The sequence below is a fragment of the Hippichthys cyanospilos genome, chromosome 3 (assembly GCF_059441005.1).
Source record: "Hippichthys cyanospilos isolate Australia breed blue-spotted pipefish chromosome 3, RoL_Hcya_1.0, whole genome shotgun sequence".
Taxonomy (NCBI): domain Eukaryota; kingdom Metazoa; phylum Chordata; class Actinopteri; order Syngnathiformes; family Syngnathidae; genus Hippichthys; species Hippichthys cyanospilos.
Genome location: NC_142371.1, coordinates 29,984,009 through 29,999,552, shown reverse-complemented (window position 1 = coordinate 29,999,552; position 15,544 = coordinate 29,984,009). Strand labels below are relative to the sequence as shown.

Genomic DNA, 15,544 nt, shown 5'->3' with positions numbered 1-15,544 from the left:
CTAACCTGTAACCATGTTAAAGATGTGACAGTTAAAATATGGAACCAAATGTTGACTCAGGTGTGGGCAGTTGTGAATTTGCCCACAACAGATAGAGAAGTCCACGAAATGTATTAAGTAATATCAGGATAAGCATCTGTGCTTAAGTGTGTTTTCAACTAAATCTGTGAACTACGGATATAACATTATACATTGCAGAGGTTTAATTTAAAGTTGCTGATGTGGAGAAGTAAAAGAGCGTCTAAGAATACAAATCGTATTAACTTTGGCTGAAAGCACATCACATTCAAACATTTTTACAGCCGCACACTCCAGACTGGTTCTAAGTCTTTGTGACATGCGTTTGTGGCAGCACTGTTTCTGTATGTCAGGCCAGCACTTTCAACTTTATGATGATGAATGTGTCTGCGTGCTGGCAATGAATTGTGCCTCAAATCTTCTGCTCTGCAACTCAACACTTTGTTTTTTCTTTGTAAAGATATGCTGGTGAAGGGGAAAGAATTGGGAGATTTTGTCTCTCAAAAAGATGTTTTGTTTGTTTGTTTGTTTGTTTTTTAAAAAACAAAAAAAGCAGAAGGTTTATATATACATTGTCCAGTGAGGTCTGCCTTTAAATAATATCTGTGCAAAATATATTATGTTAATTCTTGGTCCATAATATACATTTTTTTTTTTTTTTTTTTTACATTATATATTCAGCTATATAGATACAACAAAACACTTGTACAGTATTAATTGTGTCTGCATGTTGTTTAGGGCAAGCCAATTACATCGGCTGATTATGGCCAAAAATAATCAGCCTAATGACCAATATTCCGTGCATGTTTTTGGACTATGGGAGGAAACCAGAGAGAACCCATGTGGGCTCAAGGAGAATATACAAACTTCATATAGGAGGGCCGGAGCAAGCTGGAATTGAACTCGGGACTCTCAACTGTGAGGCAAACGTGCTAATCACTCTTCTACCGAGCTGACCTGTCAAATAACTAATACACTATGTACTACTACTTTTTTTAAACAGTAACCCTGCTTTTCGCAGGGACAAGTTTTCTAGCTAGTGAAAATCTGTGTATAATTCATTCTTATTGAAAAACCTTGGCAGGAAATTGCTATTTTATTAAATTTAATTCTATTTAACTGGCCTATTAATGGCCTAAAAAATACATATTAGTCAGGCCCTAATCCTAATATTGTTTGTACTAGTTTCAAACCCCTACTATCATCCACCAGTAGATGGTGTTCTTAGCAAATGTGTTTTAGTGGGGTACAAGGACTGAACCTAGTTGGAATGTTGGTTTTTCAGCCATAACACCATATGTTACCATCTTCCTTAACTCTCAGAGAAACTCTAAATTGCGCCTGATTATTAGCCCTATTGTTGTGCTGGTTGGTACAACTAACAGGTCGCTGTTGTTTCAGCATCTAGTTGTTCTCTGCTTTATTTGGCAACTAATAGCCTGATGAATTGGGAGTTTTGTGTTTTTTGTGTGAACGATGCAGTGTATATCATGCTTTGTAACCTACCATACCCTCTGTATCCCTTCCTCTCATCATAGCCTAGTAGACCAGGTTACCCCAGCCCTCGCTCCAGTGAAGGCTATTACCCCAGTGCCCAGCACCCTGGACACTACCAGGTATGTAGACAGCTTCATCTTCAAGTAAACTATGCAGAGAATGTCCTGCATTCATTATATCCCACAACAGTGAGTGTTTTGGCTGTATTCATTACTTATCTCTGTCTCCTCTGCTTTTCAGATGACAGGTTACCCTGGCCCCCACACCCTCCCTTCAGTGCCCAGTGCCCTTTATCCCCCGCAGGCCACAATGCTGGAGACGCATCACGCGCACACGCACCCGCGCCACCATGTCCATGCACACTCACATGTACAGCACCTCCCTCAGCCACATGGACAAGACATGGCACATTGGGGTTCAGCAATGGAGGTAAGACACCTATAGAATTTTCAACTTTTGTCTTTTATGTTAGACACAGCAAATTACTGTTGCGGTTTTGGAGGGGAGGGGTGGGGCAGAAACAGGACAGGTGCGAGGCAATGAACGCACGCGAGCGTAGAAACAAATGCTGAAACTAATGTTGCAACAATAAAATGATTTGAAGGTTCAATGCTTTAATTTTTTGACAAAGCTGAATTTGAATTTGTCGAAAAGCTAAAAAAGTAATCTGGGCGTCCTCTCTTTGCTGGTCATCATTGGCGCAAACATCACACAACGTTACTCTTCCTTGGGTAGTCACCGTCAGACCCGTCCAATTTGTTTGAAATGGAGATCTCCAGAAATGCTTTGCCAAAGCCTTCTTTACCCAAGTGACTTGGTGAGATCAGAGCATGGATCGTTTACTAATTTCACATGTTTTTCAAACACAGATATGTGGAGAAAATTGTCTGGTTTAGAGTTGTGCGGGTTTAAGTCGACACCCCGAATATGGGGGTTGAAAATGAGGGGAAAAAAACTCAACTTTTACACAGAGAAATACAGTAATAGTTTTCTCCTCATCCTTAATAAAGCTAGGCATGTGCGTCCCATGCCTTCCTAGTCGGAGGATCTTTGTCTATTGAAGCTGCCTAAATAGGCTGCGTATCATTCTTTTGAAGGAGTCTATGTTCTGGTACTCATGTAGTAACCCATGAAAAAAAAAAAAAATAGGTGTACACCTGGTTATAAATTTATTGGCTCAGTCATACACTTGAAGTTCCTTGTTAGAGAAAAAGTGCAAGAGAAAGTGAAACTTGGAAAAGTTCAACATGTCTTCAAAAGATTCAAAAGGGTCAAGGGCAAGCTCACCTGTTTGAAGTTACAGTACAGTATTGCTTTTGTTTATCATACCATTCCATACAAAGGCTGAATATGCTTAGCTTTTTGTGAGTATTGTGTGAGGCATACACATTCATTTTTTTCATTGTCTGTCTATTGTGTTGCTACTGCGTCTCATCCATTTGCTATTGATTTTTGTATATATATTTGTGCATGTTGTCTTCATCCCCATGTCCCCATGTTGTATGCTTGCTGTTGTGCATGGTTGTTTTTTTTGCATGCTTGTGGTGTCTTTGTGTGTGTGTGTGTGTGTGTGTGTGTGTGTGTGTTTGTGTGTAGGACAGGGAAATAGACACGCAGCAGTGTGTAGGCCAGCAGTGCCTGTTAATGGAGGAACAGCTGATGATACAGCAGCAGCAGATGGAGGAGGATCAGAGGTGGCTGGAGCAGGAGGAAAGGCTGCTGGTAACACACAGCACACACAGAGGACAAGAAGAGAACTTTACAGGCCATGTATGATCAGGTTCTTTAAACATTTTTTTTCACCTACTCCTTCAAGTGCGAGTATTGGTATAATAACCAAATCTTACAAAGAGGTTGATAACATGTTTGGACTTCGACTAGAGTGTGAACTTGTGTTATTGGTACCTGCATGGTCTTGCTTGCATCTGTTTTTTTTTTTTTTCCCTAATAGTTATTGCCATTTTTATTTGAGCTCCACCTGTGTAACACTTGGTGTTACATTCTCTCTCTCTCTCGCTCTCTCTCTCTCTCTCTCTCTGTGTGTGTGTGTGTATAATATTTTTTTTCTTACGCATACATTAATAAGTGGGCACCCGGGGAAAGAAGAAAATGCTTCGAAGCCCCCCCCCCCTTTTTTTTAAACCCAGGTACTGAAATTACTCCAGGACACGTTGCAGCAATGAACTGTTCCTGGAAGAATATTAAATCCAGTTTGCTGATATCTGTAAAAAAAAAAAAAAAAAAATCTCACATACACCCCAAAGTGATATAATGTACCCCCGTTTGAGAACTGCTTTAAGGCATATTAGTTGTAGTGAAGGAAATTTTCATCTCCTTAAGTCCTTAACAAACCTGTTACCGAACTGCAGTCAACAGCTTTTAGTCTGCTGACAGTAGCTCCTCTGTTTCTAACAGCTCAAGTCTGCTCTCAATTTGAGACATTAAATTCCTGTTGCTGTCATAGCAAATTACTTGAACACGGAAAACAATTGTTCACCTGGAGCTATTTTAATTTTAGACTCTTACGGTTAGCTCTATGACAGTGGAAAATTATAGTCTTGCGTCTTTTTCTTTCCCAGATTACCTAAATCCAGGTACTTCTATTGTGCCCTCTTCTGTACCTGTTGTCACACTGTATGCAGAAATGATAATGAGGTTGCCTCTGCAAATCAAAAAGTGTAGTTATACAAAGTTAACAATTAAGCAAGGAAAAATTCCAATAAAATGGCGCATTTTTACAAGCATGTGCCCGCGTGCGCATGTTTTTGTGTGTGTTTGCAGGCAGGTGGGGCCTGTGTGAATTCCAAGCTAATGATAGTCTTTGAGAATCTGACAGTCCAGTCAACACACACGCAACCACTAAGTGACGACACACAAGTTCACAAAAAAAGTGTGTAGTTTGCAAACTGGTTTTATAATGCACTACCTTCAGGGAGGGGTAAGAAAAAGGAGGAGGAGAAAGATGGGCTTGGAGGGAGAAAGTGGTCGACGTGACCGCTCATTGGCAGAGTGCTCCATCCCTCCTTTCCTTTCCAATGCTTTCCCCTTCTCTGGGCTTTACAGCCATATAAAAGTGGGCTGGAGGTTTGGATGTATTCTCCACTACATTAACCTGCCGGCACACACGAGGATACAGACATCACCTGAGACAACATATATGAATTCCATTGCTATGCTGGTCTTCAAGTCCTGCCTTGGACAGCTGGTAGGCGGGAGGATATGGATTCTTTGTGTACATGTAGCGTTGGTGTTCCTTGTTCGATTTGGATTGGCATTGAAAAGTTGTGGTAAAGTTACTTATTGTTGTTTGTGTGTGTGGAAGTTGTTAGACTGGCATGCAGCGCTCACTGTGCGAGCTCTGTTTTATTGGAAGTCTAGTGTGAGTAGCATTATATTAAAAAGTTTGTTGTTCCAAATGCATTTTTTTGGTTTACATTGTGTTAACTACAGGTGAAACTTAGCGCTATCGATTATCTTGAGCACGTCGCGACTGAGGACTAATTATGTAATTACTAGCATGTTTCTTTCCTGATCACCACAGTGTTTATTGAATGCTCACATCGTGATGCCAAGTTTTTTGGGGGGAGGTAATTGTTGTCATTTTGTTGTGCTTAGAAACCAGAAACCAGAAGTTCACGAGGGAGTCTGGACCGAGATGATGGACTCCAGCCACCAGTAAGTCGCTTCCTTATTTTCGGCCTTGATCATGAATGAATGAACAAATGCCATTCATGTTCATTCATCGTCAAGATTTTCAGACAATAATGCATATTGATTTTAAATCAGCTTCAAGGTAAACCTTACATTCATAGCTTGTGCAAAAAAATGCCATTTATGGCTTGTGTAAATGCCTTAATTAACTCATTCAGTCCCAAGGACATTTTACGTTTTTAGGAGGCCAGACATTCAATTCCAGGTACTTCTTTGCATGTATAGATTTTTTTAAGCAATTTTTTGGCTAACGGAGCGTCTAAAATAGTACAGGATAATACTGAATGATTTAATTGCGTAATGCCACGAAACATTAAAGCGATTGATTATTTTAGGTAATTAAGTGCTAAGATAATTGACCACTTTATGTAATCATGTAATAGTTATAGAGTAGTAATAGATTCGTTTGAATGATTAAGTACTAAAATAGTTGATTACTTTAGGGATTAGATATGAGAGTAATTGATTACTTTAGGGTAATTGATTACTAGGGTAGTCTATTGCTCCAGGTTTTAGGTAGTAGTGTGATTGATTACTTCAGGTAAGATACTTTTCACAGTAAGTAATCACCCAATTTAGTACCAGACATTATTACATCCTTCTTTTTATCCAAACATTTAACATTTTGAAAAAAAAAATACAAAGAGCTGGGATTGACTGTCTGAACAGTGAAAGAAAAATATGTCTTTGATATTGTAATAAGTAGTTAATAGCAACTGTAAATACATCTTGTAACCCACTCATCCAGGATTCTGTGCTGTTTTTCTGTTCTTGTGCAAAAACCCGATTTCGTGATTTAGCTACTTTTAAAAATGTTGATTTTTTTATAATGATGTATTGATTGTATAAATTTGATTTGTTGCACAGCCCTAGTTAAGGTTGATAAAAAAAAAAAATCTGCCCTCTCGTGGAAAATATTTTAATTAGCGTGCATGACATTGTATGTTGCTCACATAGATCAACTGTAGTAAATGCGTTATCCTGTTATTATTGGCCCAATTAAATGTAATTGGATACTTTCCCATTGCACGCTTGATGATGTCTGCCACGGGAAGGTGGTTGGGAATGATAAAAGAAACAAAGGTGATGTCTGAGATGAATGAGTCACGTTCTGATTGGTCTCACAGCAATTTGGCAGCAACATGTGTTTATTTGGATAATAGCAAAGGGTTGTGATCCTGGAACAGGAAGTGTCCCATTTGTGCTGGGGTCAGTGGATTCCCACATCGCCGCTGGGTATTAATAGAAAACCATTTCATAAGCAGCAAACCATCATTGTCTTTGTGCTTCGCTCTTTGCCTCTGCGGGTTGCTGTGCTCTTTTTGTGTGGCGTTTACTGGGTTCTGCCCAAATTTGGCCACCTGTAATTACACCCAGAAACATGCAGTTAAACTATTCCGAGTGTGAAGAATGGCGTCACAGGAAAATCCCACATGGGTTGTTTTAAGCGATGCCATGTTCAAACCTGAAGTTAAAGTGCTCCCTTGGTGATGAGGTCACCTGTAGTCTGCACAAAGTTCAGGTGTGATGGAGGACGCACAGAGATTTTATTCACTAACATTCTTTTTGCACCCGAGGCCTGGTGTAAATTATTGTATCCCACTGGGGTACTCAAGATTTATAGTTGCTGGTCCCCCGCTTAGATTTTTACTCACAACGCTCAGTTTGATTTGATACATTCCTACTTGTACAGTACTTGAGAATTCTGTATACAGTATATAATTGAAAGTAGGACTAAAATCTTGAATGTCTTTCTACCATTAATTTAATGTTCTACGTTGCATAATGTCTGAAAAGTTGGATAGACGTGTGATACGTGTGATAGATGTGGAGACATCAAACGCATTTCCATAGGTACTTTGTTTTGAAAATGGTTTTGTTTTCTCGATAGTACTATCCATCCATCCATCCATTCATGTTCAAATTTGAGCTTTGTTTTCTAGATAGTGCATTAAAGAATTTCATGTCACCATCAATAACACATACCAGAAAGTGGATTTTTTTTTTCTGTGTACTGGCAGACATTGGCCTTGCAGTCTAATGTTGCCCTTGGCAACAGAGATATTTCTGTCTCTGTAATTCATCACACTGCCTGACCTCCTCCTCCCATAGAATGTGGTTTGTGGTGGGAAAAATCTCCCTCCTATATGTGGGGGTTTGTGTTACTGTAGTCAAATATTTTGGGGTGTCTGTGGTTGTCAACCCACAGGTCTCCCATTGCACAAAGACTTTTCTCAGCCACTGCTTCTACTTTCCTACATATAGAGAACCAATAATTGGCCACAATTTAAAATCTTCACTTGACTGGCATGATCACAAATCAAAATTACCTTTTTTTTCTTGTAACCAACAATTCACCAAGGAATGCTTCGGGGTCCTTTTTTTTTTGTTATGTGTGTGGCCAACAGAGCATTATTATGTTCACGTGACATGGTGATAGACCACACACACACAAACATGCTGCTGCAAATTGCAAATAGAGACTGAGTGTCGTGTGATTTGAACATGAAGTTACATTTGCTACTTTTCTTAGATGCATAGTCTTGCCTGTAAATTTGTTTCATTTCCTCTCAAGCTTCTACTTAGGCATACATACTTGCTAACCCAAAGTATTGTTGGTGTGTTTGTTTTTGCAGACGGGAAACCAACACATATACCAGCCCGTTGGCAAAGCAGGTAATAGACAGGCCTGTAACCTTTAAATTATAGTCCCCCAACCACAGTTTTTTGCTTGCTTTCCATTTAAAATTCTCAAGTGTGCATTTAAGTGTATAGTGCTTTTGCTTGCTTTATACAGTTATGGATTTGTCTTCATCCACAGCAGACAGAATCTTTATCATATAGCCCACACTTTAGAGTGTTCACAAGTAGTTGATTGAGCAATGTATTTCAGAGTAGGACCCTCCTGCTTACGGTATATTTTTCTATATGCTATTGTGGAATTCTGTGAGTCCCAAGAGTAGACGCTCATAGAATTAACTTGCAAATAAGACGACTACACTCTAGAACTAAGGAGATGTTGTTTCCTGCAGAGCTTGTGGCCCCCCCGAAGAAACCACCACGACCTGGGGCCCAGAGCCAAGGGTGCAGTCTGGCCTCTGTGAACACTGCTGACAGCTACAATGAAGGAGTGAAGGTGCACTGGAAGGCTTAGAAATGTGCCAAATGTTTGACTTAAAAACACATAAATGCGCAATATATTGATCACTTCAATGCCATCCACATATCAAAACAACACAATCCCCTAATATATACAGTGCATGTTTTAATGCTTCCCAATAATATCTTGTCCTCCTCTTTTGGTTTGCCTCCTCCCACTGTCCCTCCTATTGCTCCTCCTGTACTCTGCCTTGCTGCTGGCCTCAGCCCTGGCGGGTAAGCAGCATGTGTGAGTGTGTGTCTGACTGTCTTTTTAATCACACGCATTTCGTGCAAACTCTTCTACTATCAATTTGTCATTTATTTCCCGCTCTCCCTTTTCTATGCACTCTTAGTACAAGGTTATGTACCCCCAAAGCCAACACATCTGTTTTCTCGCCATTATGAACTTTTACTAACCATATTAACTTGCTGCCGCGCTGAAAATGTCATCACACAGCTGTCAGTTTTCAAACAGTGGCTGGTGTAATAGGAGCAGATGGTGTTTGTTGTCCTATTTGACATCCAGTCCGGCATGTTCTGTGCCCACCTGTTGTCTTGCTGTACAAGCCGGTCCTTTAATTGTATGTCTCTTTTCATTCTGAAAATATTTCTCTGAATGGTAGTCATAATAATCTGAACCTTTTTCTCAATCGAGAACGGGAACGCACATAGGAGGGGACTTAAAATACATTCCGCAGTATGAGAAGGCAATGAGTCTATTTCAGATTCCAAGATTGTGCTGATGTGTAAGCCACTATAGAGAACCTTATAGTGCCTTATAGCCATCTAGCGGTTATTATAAAGAAATGCATACTGGTGTGGCTAAAGAAAATTGATGGAGTTAACATAGTCATGGAGCGGGGGTGGGCAAACATTTTGGCTCGAAGGCCACAAAGGCTGCTAAAATTGGACAAAAGGGCTGGAGCAGGAGCAAATGGATGGAGTATTTTGATAATCCACCTCATAAGAGGAAAAAATGTGGGATATCAGGAAATAGTGTGCTTTCATTTCAAGAGAAAATCAACAAAATTAACAACAGTGTTTTTCAAGTCCCATGTATTGAACCATTTATTGAAAAGACTCTTACAACAATTTAAGATTAAATGAACAAAATACAGCTTTTTATCGCTAACAGTTACTATTTTAAAGCAGTGATAGTTCTGCTTTCCTTCAGGATATTAAAATTGTTCCTTTTTTTCTGACTGCTTGTCAGTGTTAGTTGTTCTGTTTTGTCTGATGTCTGCATACCCTTTGTTTCATATATTTCTTTTTTCTAGTTTAGTCTCTGGAGTGTTGAATGCATGCATATAGTCTACTTAACATAGGTGTGGAACTCCAGTCCTCGAGGGGCCGGTATTCCCGATGTTTTCTGGTTTTCTCTGCCCAGAACACCTGATTCAAATCATTATTTTATTAGCAAGGACGATGAAAATGAACCTAAGCATTTGAATCAGGTGTGCTTGGGAAATACATGCAGAATACCGGCCCTCAAGGACCTGTGGTCTATCTACCAGGTGAGATGCACACAAAGCATTCTTTTTGTGTGTCTGATTTGTAACGTCTCCACATTTGTGTTGGTTCTTGTTGTATGATGTCACATCGAAAACTCGTCACCAAATGTGTACTTGACTTGGTTCAGCTACAGACCCAAGAGATCAGCCCCCCTCCCACCGCCAATCTGGACCGCTCAAACGACAAGGTGTACGAGAATGTGACAGGATTGGTTAAAGCTGTGATCGAGATGTCGAGCAAGATTCAGCCAGCTCCCCCCGAGGAGTATGTTCCAATGGTCAAGGTAAATGAGATAAACTAGGTTGTTTCTCATGAGTACCTCCGAGTCCGCCCTGGTGTCAATCAGATGCTCCAAAACTGCTGTATAGCTGTTAAATTACAATCATCTTTGTTTGCGGCATTTCAATAATGTTGCTTTATAAACCCAGAAAAGTTCTCCCAACCGCATTTTATTTTCCCCATTTCGCACCTGTCTTTTCAACTTTCTACTTAAATTGCCATTTTCCCTAGGTTTGATAAATCACATTGTGCGCGATAAATTAATCTATTTGAATGTACTTATCCGACAATGTGCCAAATGAACATCAGATTTTGCATGCTTATAAAATCAGCTTCTTATATTTTTTGTCCGCAATCAAGTTTGGGCCAATTTTTGCCCACTCACTTAGTGAATCTGGCTCAGTATGTCCTGTCAAAGATACCAGAAAATAACGCGTCAAGTTCTTTGACGTCATTTCAGTTACAAGCTTGTCAATCAGAGCTGTACGGCTCATAGAGAAACGATATTGTGGTTTCCTGTTTTCAGGATGTGGGCCTCGCTTTGAGGACATTATTGGCCACAGTAGACGAGACCCTACCGCAACTCCCAGCCAGCACGCACAGAGAGGTAATGGCACATGAACAAACACAATGGCGTATATATTCAGTATTTTATCATCATTATTATCAATGTGCATTTTGTGTGTGTGTGCAGATTGAGATGGCGCAAAAGCTTTTGAACTCTGACTTGGCAGAACTGATTGGAAAAATGAAGTTAGCACAGCAGTATGTGATGACAAGGTAGGTACTTAAACATCACACAACACAAGCGTCTGTAACCCTGGATGAGTTAAAGGAATATTAAGAAAAGAGAATTTTACATGAGTTTTAAAAAAAAAAAAAAAATTCTGAGAAAACAATTATGAATGAAGGGGGTTAATGGGTTGTATTGTTGTGTATACGTGTTAGTGTGATGTAACTAATGTGTCTTTTCTATGTATTGCATTCAGTCTTCAGCAAGATTATAAGAAGCAAATGCTAACCGCCGCTCATGCCCTCGCCGTGGACGCCAAAAACCTGCTGGATGTCATCGACCAATCCCGACTCAAGATGATGGCCCAGTCCCGCCCACACTAGCGCCACAAGTGCTGTTTACGGACTTGTGGATCCGTTTACTTCCTTATCAGTGAGCATTGTTGGAATTTTCCATCCACAAGCTGACTAACGGGGTGGGGTGGGGCCCTGATATCATCGTCACCTCGATGTAAGCGCCGAGCTGATTCCTTGTTTAACTCTGCACCACTGTGAGATCTTTTTTTAAAGAACCGAGCAAAAACAATTCCTGAATCAGGGATTTGTCATCTTTGTGGACCGAACTGGGAGAAAGAGAGGAATTGTTGGATGGTTTATAATAGAACAGCATGGATGAGCCCAGCGCTGTTGAGGTTGCATTCGCTTCCGTTTGTTGGAATTATCCAAGCCATCAGGACCTGATTCTCGTGAGCATCATCATATCACAAGGAAGAAACTCCAGCATGTCAGTAGTTTTTTTCCGATTATGTGACGCGGAAAACTTCACATCTCCTTGGCGATTTCATTCCTCCTTTTGCCATCCCTCCCACTCTCGCCGTTTTACTTATAACATCTTGAACAGGACAAAGGAAACTCTCGATACAAAGAAGAAAACCATTTTTTTTTCAACTTACTCTTTCTCTGTCGTCTTCCTCATGCAACTCCTGTCTGAGCAGCTTTGAAAGATTTGGATGAAGCCATCTCAGCTCTCAATTCTTTATTGCCTGTTGTTTTGACTCACAATTTTCGTTTGAACATACATATTTGATCCCAGCAGCACTGAGGAGGACAAAGGAGGCGAGAGCCTCCTTTTGGTCACATTTTAAGTTCCCTATGCCAACATATCCGCTCACACATCAGAGTGATTTGCCAGTAATACAAATGAAGTTGAGCACTGCGACACATAGAAGATCCCTGGCTCGTCGTCTTGAGCCACTCAACTGGAACGTCACCTTGCAAACCCGCGAGAATGAACTGAGAACACAAAACTCCACACGCGTGGTGTGACAGTGTTATGGAGAAGAGCATATTTGCACAGCACCAAAATGAATCAAGAGTAGTTTGACCCAGGTTTGATTATCACATCTAGCCAGCCAATCAATACCTGGGTGGATATAGGGTTACAAATGTAAAATAAACTATTTTATCTCTGTCGTTGTGTAAATCTGCTCATGTTGGTATATTGTAAACCGTACTGGTGTGCATCACTGGTCAATTGTACAGAAGTCGTGCTAGTAAACACTGGTTTTTATTTTGTCTGACTCCTTGTTAAATAGCAGAAAAAAAAAATCAATGAAATAAAAATCATTAAGTGGGAATGGAAAACAAGTTTTAAGGTTTACTCATTTCAGCCACTTGCAAAATACGTAGCATGGTGCCAAATTTATTTTACATTTGTTAACATGACATACAATTTAAACATACTGTTATCCCACATTTCAAATGAACTAAAACAATGAGGTATGTACAATATGATGCCGTCCCATGAAAATCATGTATTTACAAATCGTGCATATGGTTTTATCCTGAATCAACAAAGTACTGTATATGTTTCATCTGGTTAATTAAAAACAGAACAAAGTTCTGCATACTTTTCATTGGACTGCAATAATAACAATACACCATATATTATCCAGCAACCCTAGTGCGGACGAGCTGTAAGGAAAAATGATAATTAGTGTAAATGTTTTGATCTTCATATGTGCTTACAATGGACAACTGATTTGGGGGTTCAGGGGAATGAAAATAATTAACCAGAATTTACCATTTTTCATCCATTGGACAAATCTTTTCTTCCTTTAAGCATTTGTTTGGATGAGTTTGCTGTACAACTTGAGAACCTTCTACTGCAATTATGACTTCATAATGCATTAGTGATAGACTAGGGCCCAATTCAAGAATAAATCTATTAACCCACGTTTAACCCGTTTAACATTAAGTGTGACCTTCTGACCTCAGTCTGGCCGCAGTAGTGTGGCTGCAGACACCAGCAGCAGCATGGGGACGAGTCCTCGGGTGTGAGCGGATTCGCCTTTGCTAAAGTTGCACAAGTTGTGGCTGTTGCAACAGCTGACCGCGTTCCCGTTTCCATCGGAGTCCACAAAAGCGGTAGACGCCGCTCCGTTGCACGTGGCCCTGCTGGCACACTGCTTGACGATGGCCTTCATGAGACCTGCGCAACATGCAAATGGTGAATGAGCAAGATGTTGTCATGCTTTTATGAGTCCCGTGTGATCCATGGAATCGGTACCAAAAGTGTCCACCACTGTCATGCAAGTGTCCAGAGGTTGATGACATTCCTGTGTGCTTGCGTTGCACTCGTCATTAGTGAGAGAAGAGCTGCACACGTAGCAATCCAATAACAGCACTGCAAGTAGAAGACAAATCATGGGTGGAACTGATGTAACGAAATAGTTGGAAAATATCCATCGCTATGTATGAATTTGCTCAAAACTAAATCGGACTACAATGACGAAAAATTTTGCATCATTGAAAAAGAATAATATGAGCCCACAAGCTTTATGCTATTCAAAATTTTAAGAGTGTGCGGCGGCACCACTCTGCCTTTATACACGTGTCTCTGTTGATAGAACGGATTTGCTGTCATGACAACAAAACTGACAAATCAAGTGTGTGCGCTTGTGAGAATGTGAGGCTGCTAGCCATGTCAGAAACTTAATGCAGCTCTGCTTATCTTCCACGTTTTCCGTATGAGTGTCCAGATTACTAATGAATCCCCAAACACACACTCACAGACCTCACACATACAGTAAATATTTCTATACAAGCATTTTTTTAAATAAAAATTTCTATAACCTCTTTTTTAAAGTTGGAGCCTATATCAAAATGTGTTTTCCTGTCATTACAAGAGCCATGCATATCATGTCGAAACTTATGATTATACTCTGCTAAATTGTTTTCAAGCAAAGGACTTCAATTCATACAAATGACATCAACTTCCAATCAAGGCCTAACATTGTTAATATGGATCAGCAAGAAATGTGATATGCCTATGCAGGTAATACTTATTATTGGCATATGCCACAGGATTTTTAAGACAAATATGGCATTATATAAGGAAATCCCCTTCCCCCCAAAAAAAGTAAATAAAAACCTGCACATCTGGTATTCTTTAATGAATAACGTTTGGTTACATTTGCAACATTTATTTTGTAACAAACTAACAAATATTTACATTAATTAAATCTTGAAAGACACACAAAACAAAACAATCGTTTCGAAGACTGTTTGTAATGTGTTTGTTTGATCTTTTGACACATTCAATGCCAGGGATGTATTTTCATGTTTTTTTAAGTCCAGACATTCAATCCCTGATAAATAAATATCGATTTAATACTTACGTATCTGGAAATAAATGTCCTTAATATCTGGAAGTGAATGCACGGACTCTTAAAAAAATAAAAGTGAAAATACGTCCCTGGCATTGAATGAGTTAGTATGATCAATTTTTTTCTAATCTTGGCAGAGCAAAGTTAGCAGAGCTCAGCTGCAAACAATGACTTGACGGAGTATTTTTTTTTTAATTAAAATGTCACTGATTCCTCATTAGAAATTATTCCATGAAGCTTGTATGTACTTTTGATGCTGTGAAAGCTGTTTATTAAGACCCGATTGCTTCAAATACAGCTAAAGTCAGTTCTTGATTACTATTGTGCTACATTAGATGCTCACTATGTTTTCTGATAATCTCTCATAATTGCATCTTGAACAGTGAACTTGTACCCCTTTATCGTGCTATAGCCTTCAAACAGCAATACTGGTAAGAAGCACCTCTGACTTCATTAAAAAATAAATAAATAAATAAAAGTCTGATAGCATTTGAACCTGCATGAAAACTCACCTGGGGAGATGAGAAGAGAGAGGAAGACGAGAACAAGCAGCATCCTGGCATTGACTCAACTCATGAGTCCGTCCAACTTTGTCGTGCCCGCTGTGTGTGCATGTGTGTTGGGTTTCTGTTGGTACAAATCCACTTGAGCAGTTCCACCCATGTCATCTAGTGTCTTTCATCCGAAAGTATTTCATAAATGTTGTCGCGCTGCGCATGTGTGTGGCATTCCATGATGTTTGGTTTCACAGATACTTGTCACGTGCTATTCTGCTGTCAATCACATTGTCCAATGAAAGCCACTTCCTTTGAGACACAAAGGCTTTTTAAAGCCAGCACAGTTTGACTTGTGCAGCATGTCTGCTTGACAAGTTGTTTGCTTTCTTTTCTCTCTGAAATGCCAACTCATTTCTTTGCATAATGACGCATTCTCAGTTGGGGAAATCATTCAACAAGACAACTGAATGAAGTTTATGCAGATAAAGT

At 39.8% G+C, this 15,544-nt stretch overlaps 2 protein-coding genes across 15 annotated transcripts in view; one reads left to right on the top strand and one right to left on the bottom strand.

The window, feature by feature from the left end:
• Nucleotides 1-12,460, top strand: part of LOC148426788 (focal adhesion kinase 1-like) — a 46,970-nt gene extending 34,510 nt beyond the window's left edge. For 9 of the 14 annotated variants that reach the window (XM_088411317.1, XM_088411315.1, XM_088411314.1 and 6 more), the window contains 10 exons: nt 1,557-1,634; nt 1,756-1,944; nt 3,112-3,285; nt 5,131-5,190; nt 7,863-7,902; nt 8,259-8,362; nt 10,007-10,162; nt 10,685-10,765; nt 10,853-10,938; nt 11,148-12,460. In XM_088411317.1, the coding sequence (XP_088267443.1) occupies nt 1,557-1,634; nt 1,756-1,944; nt 3,112-3,285; nt 5,131-5,190; nt 7,863-7,902; nt 8,259-8,362; nt 10,007-10,162; nt 10,685-10,765; nt 10,853-10,938; nt 11,148-11,274 (1,095 nt within the window). In that variant the 3' untranslated portion in view covers nt 11,275-12,460. Of the gene's footprint in view, nt 1-1,556; nt 1,635-1,755; nt 1,945-3,111; nt 3,296-5,130; nt 5,191-7,862; nt 7,903-8,258; nt 8,363-10,006; nt 10,163-10,684; nt 10,766-10,852; nt 10,939-11,147 lie in introns of those variants that run through there. The other 5 variants (XM_088411318.1, XM_088411319.1, XM_088411320.1 and 2 more) reach the window with 3 other exon arrangements.
• LOC148426787 (uncharacterized) lies at nt 11,924-15,283 on the bottom strand. The gene is made up of 3 exons (XM_088411327.1): nt 15,071-15,283; nt 13,460-13,576; nt 11,924-13,381 (listed from the first exon to the last, which is right to left on the bottom strand). The coding sequence occupies exons 1-3, from the start codon at nt 15,111-15,113 to the stop codon at nt 13,164-13,166; spliced, it is 378 nt and encodes a 125-aa protein (XP_088267453.1). The 5' UTR covers nt 15,114-15,283; the 3' UTR covers nt 11,924-13,163.
• Nucleotides 15,284-15,544: the final 261 nt, after the last annotated feature.

Bases quoted from the DNA above. Each gene is read 5' to 3' on its own strand.
- LOC148426787 (XM_088411327.1), bottom strand. From the start codon at position 15,113: ATGCTGCTTGTTCTCGTCTTCCTCTCTCTTCTCATCTCCCCAG. The intron at 13,577-15,070 runs GTGAGTTTTCAT...TTCTACTTGCAG, and splicing joins CTCTCTTCTCATCTCCCCAG to TGCTGTTATTGGATTGCTAC. The intron at 13,382-13,459 runs GTACCGATTCCA...CATGTTGCGCAG, and splicing joins GACAGTGGTGGACACTTTTG to GTCTCATGAAGGCCATCGTC.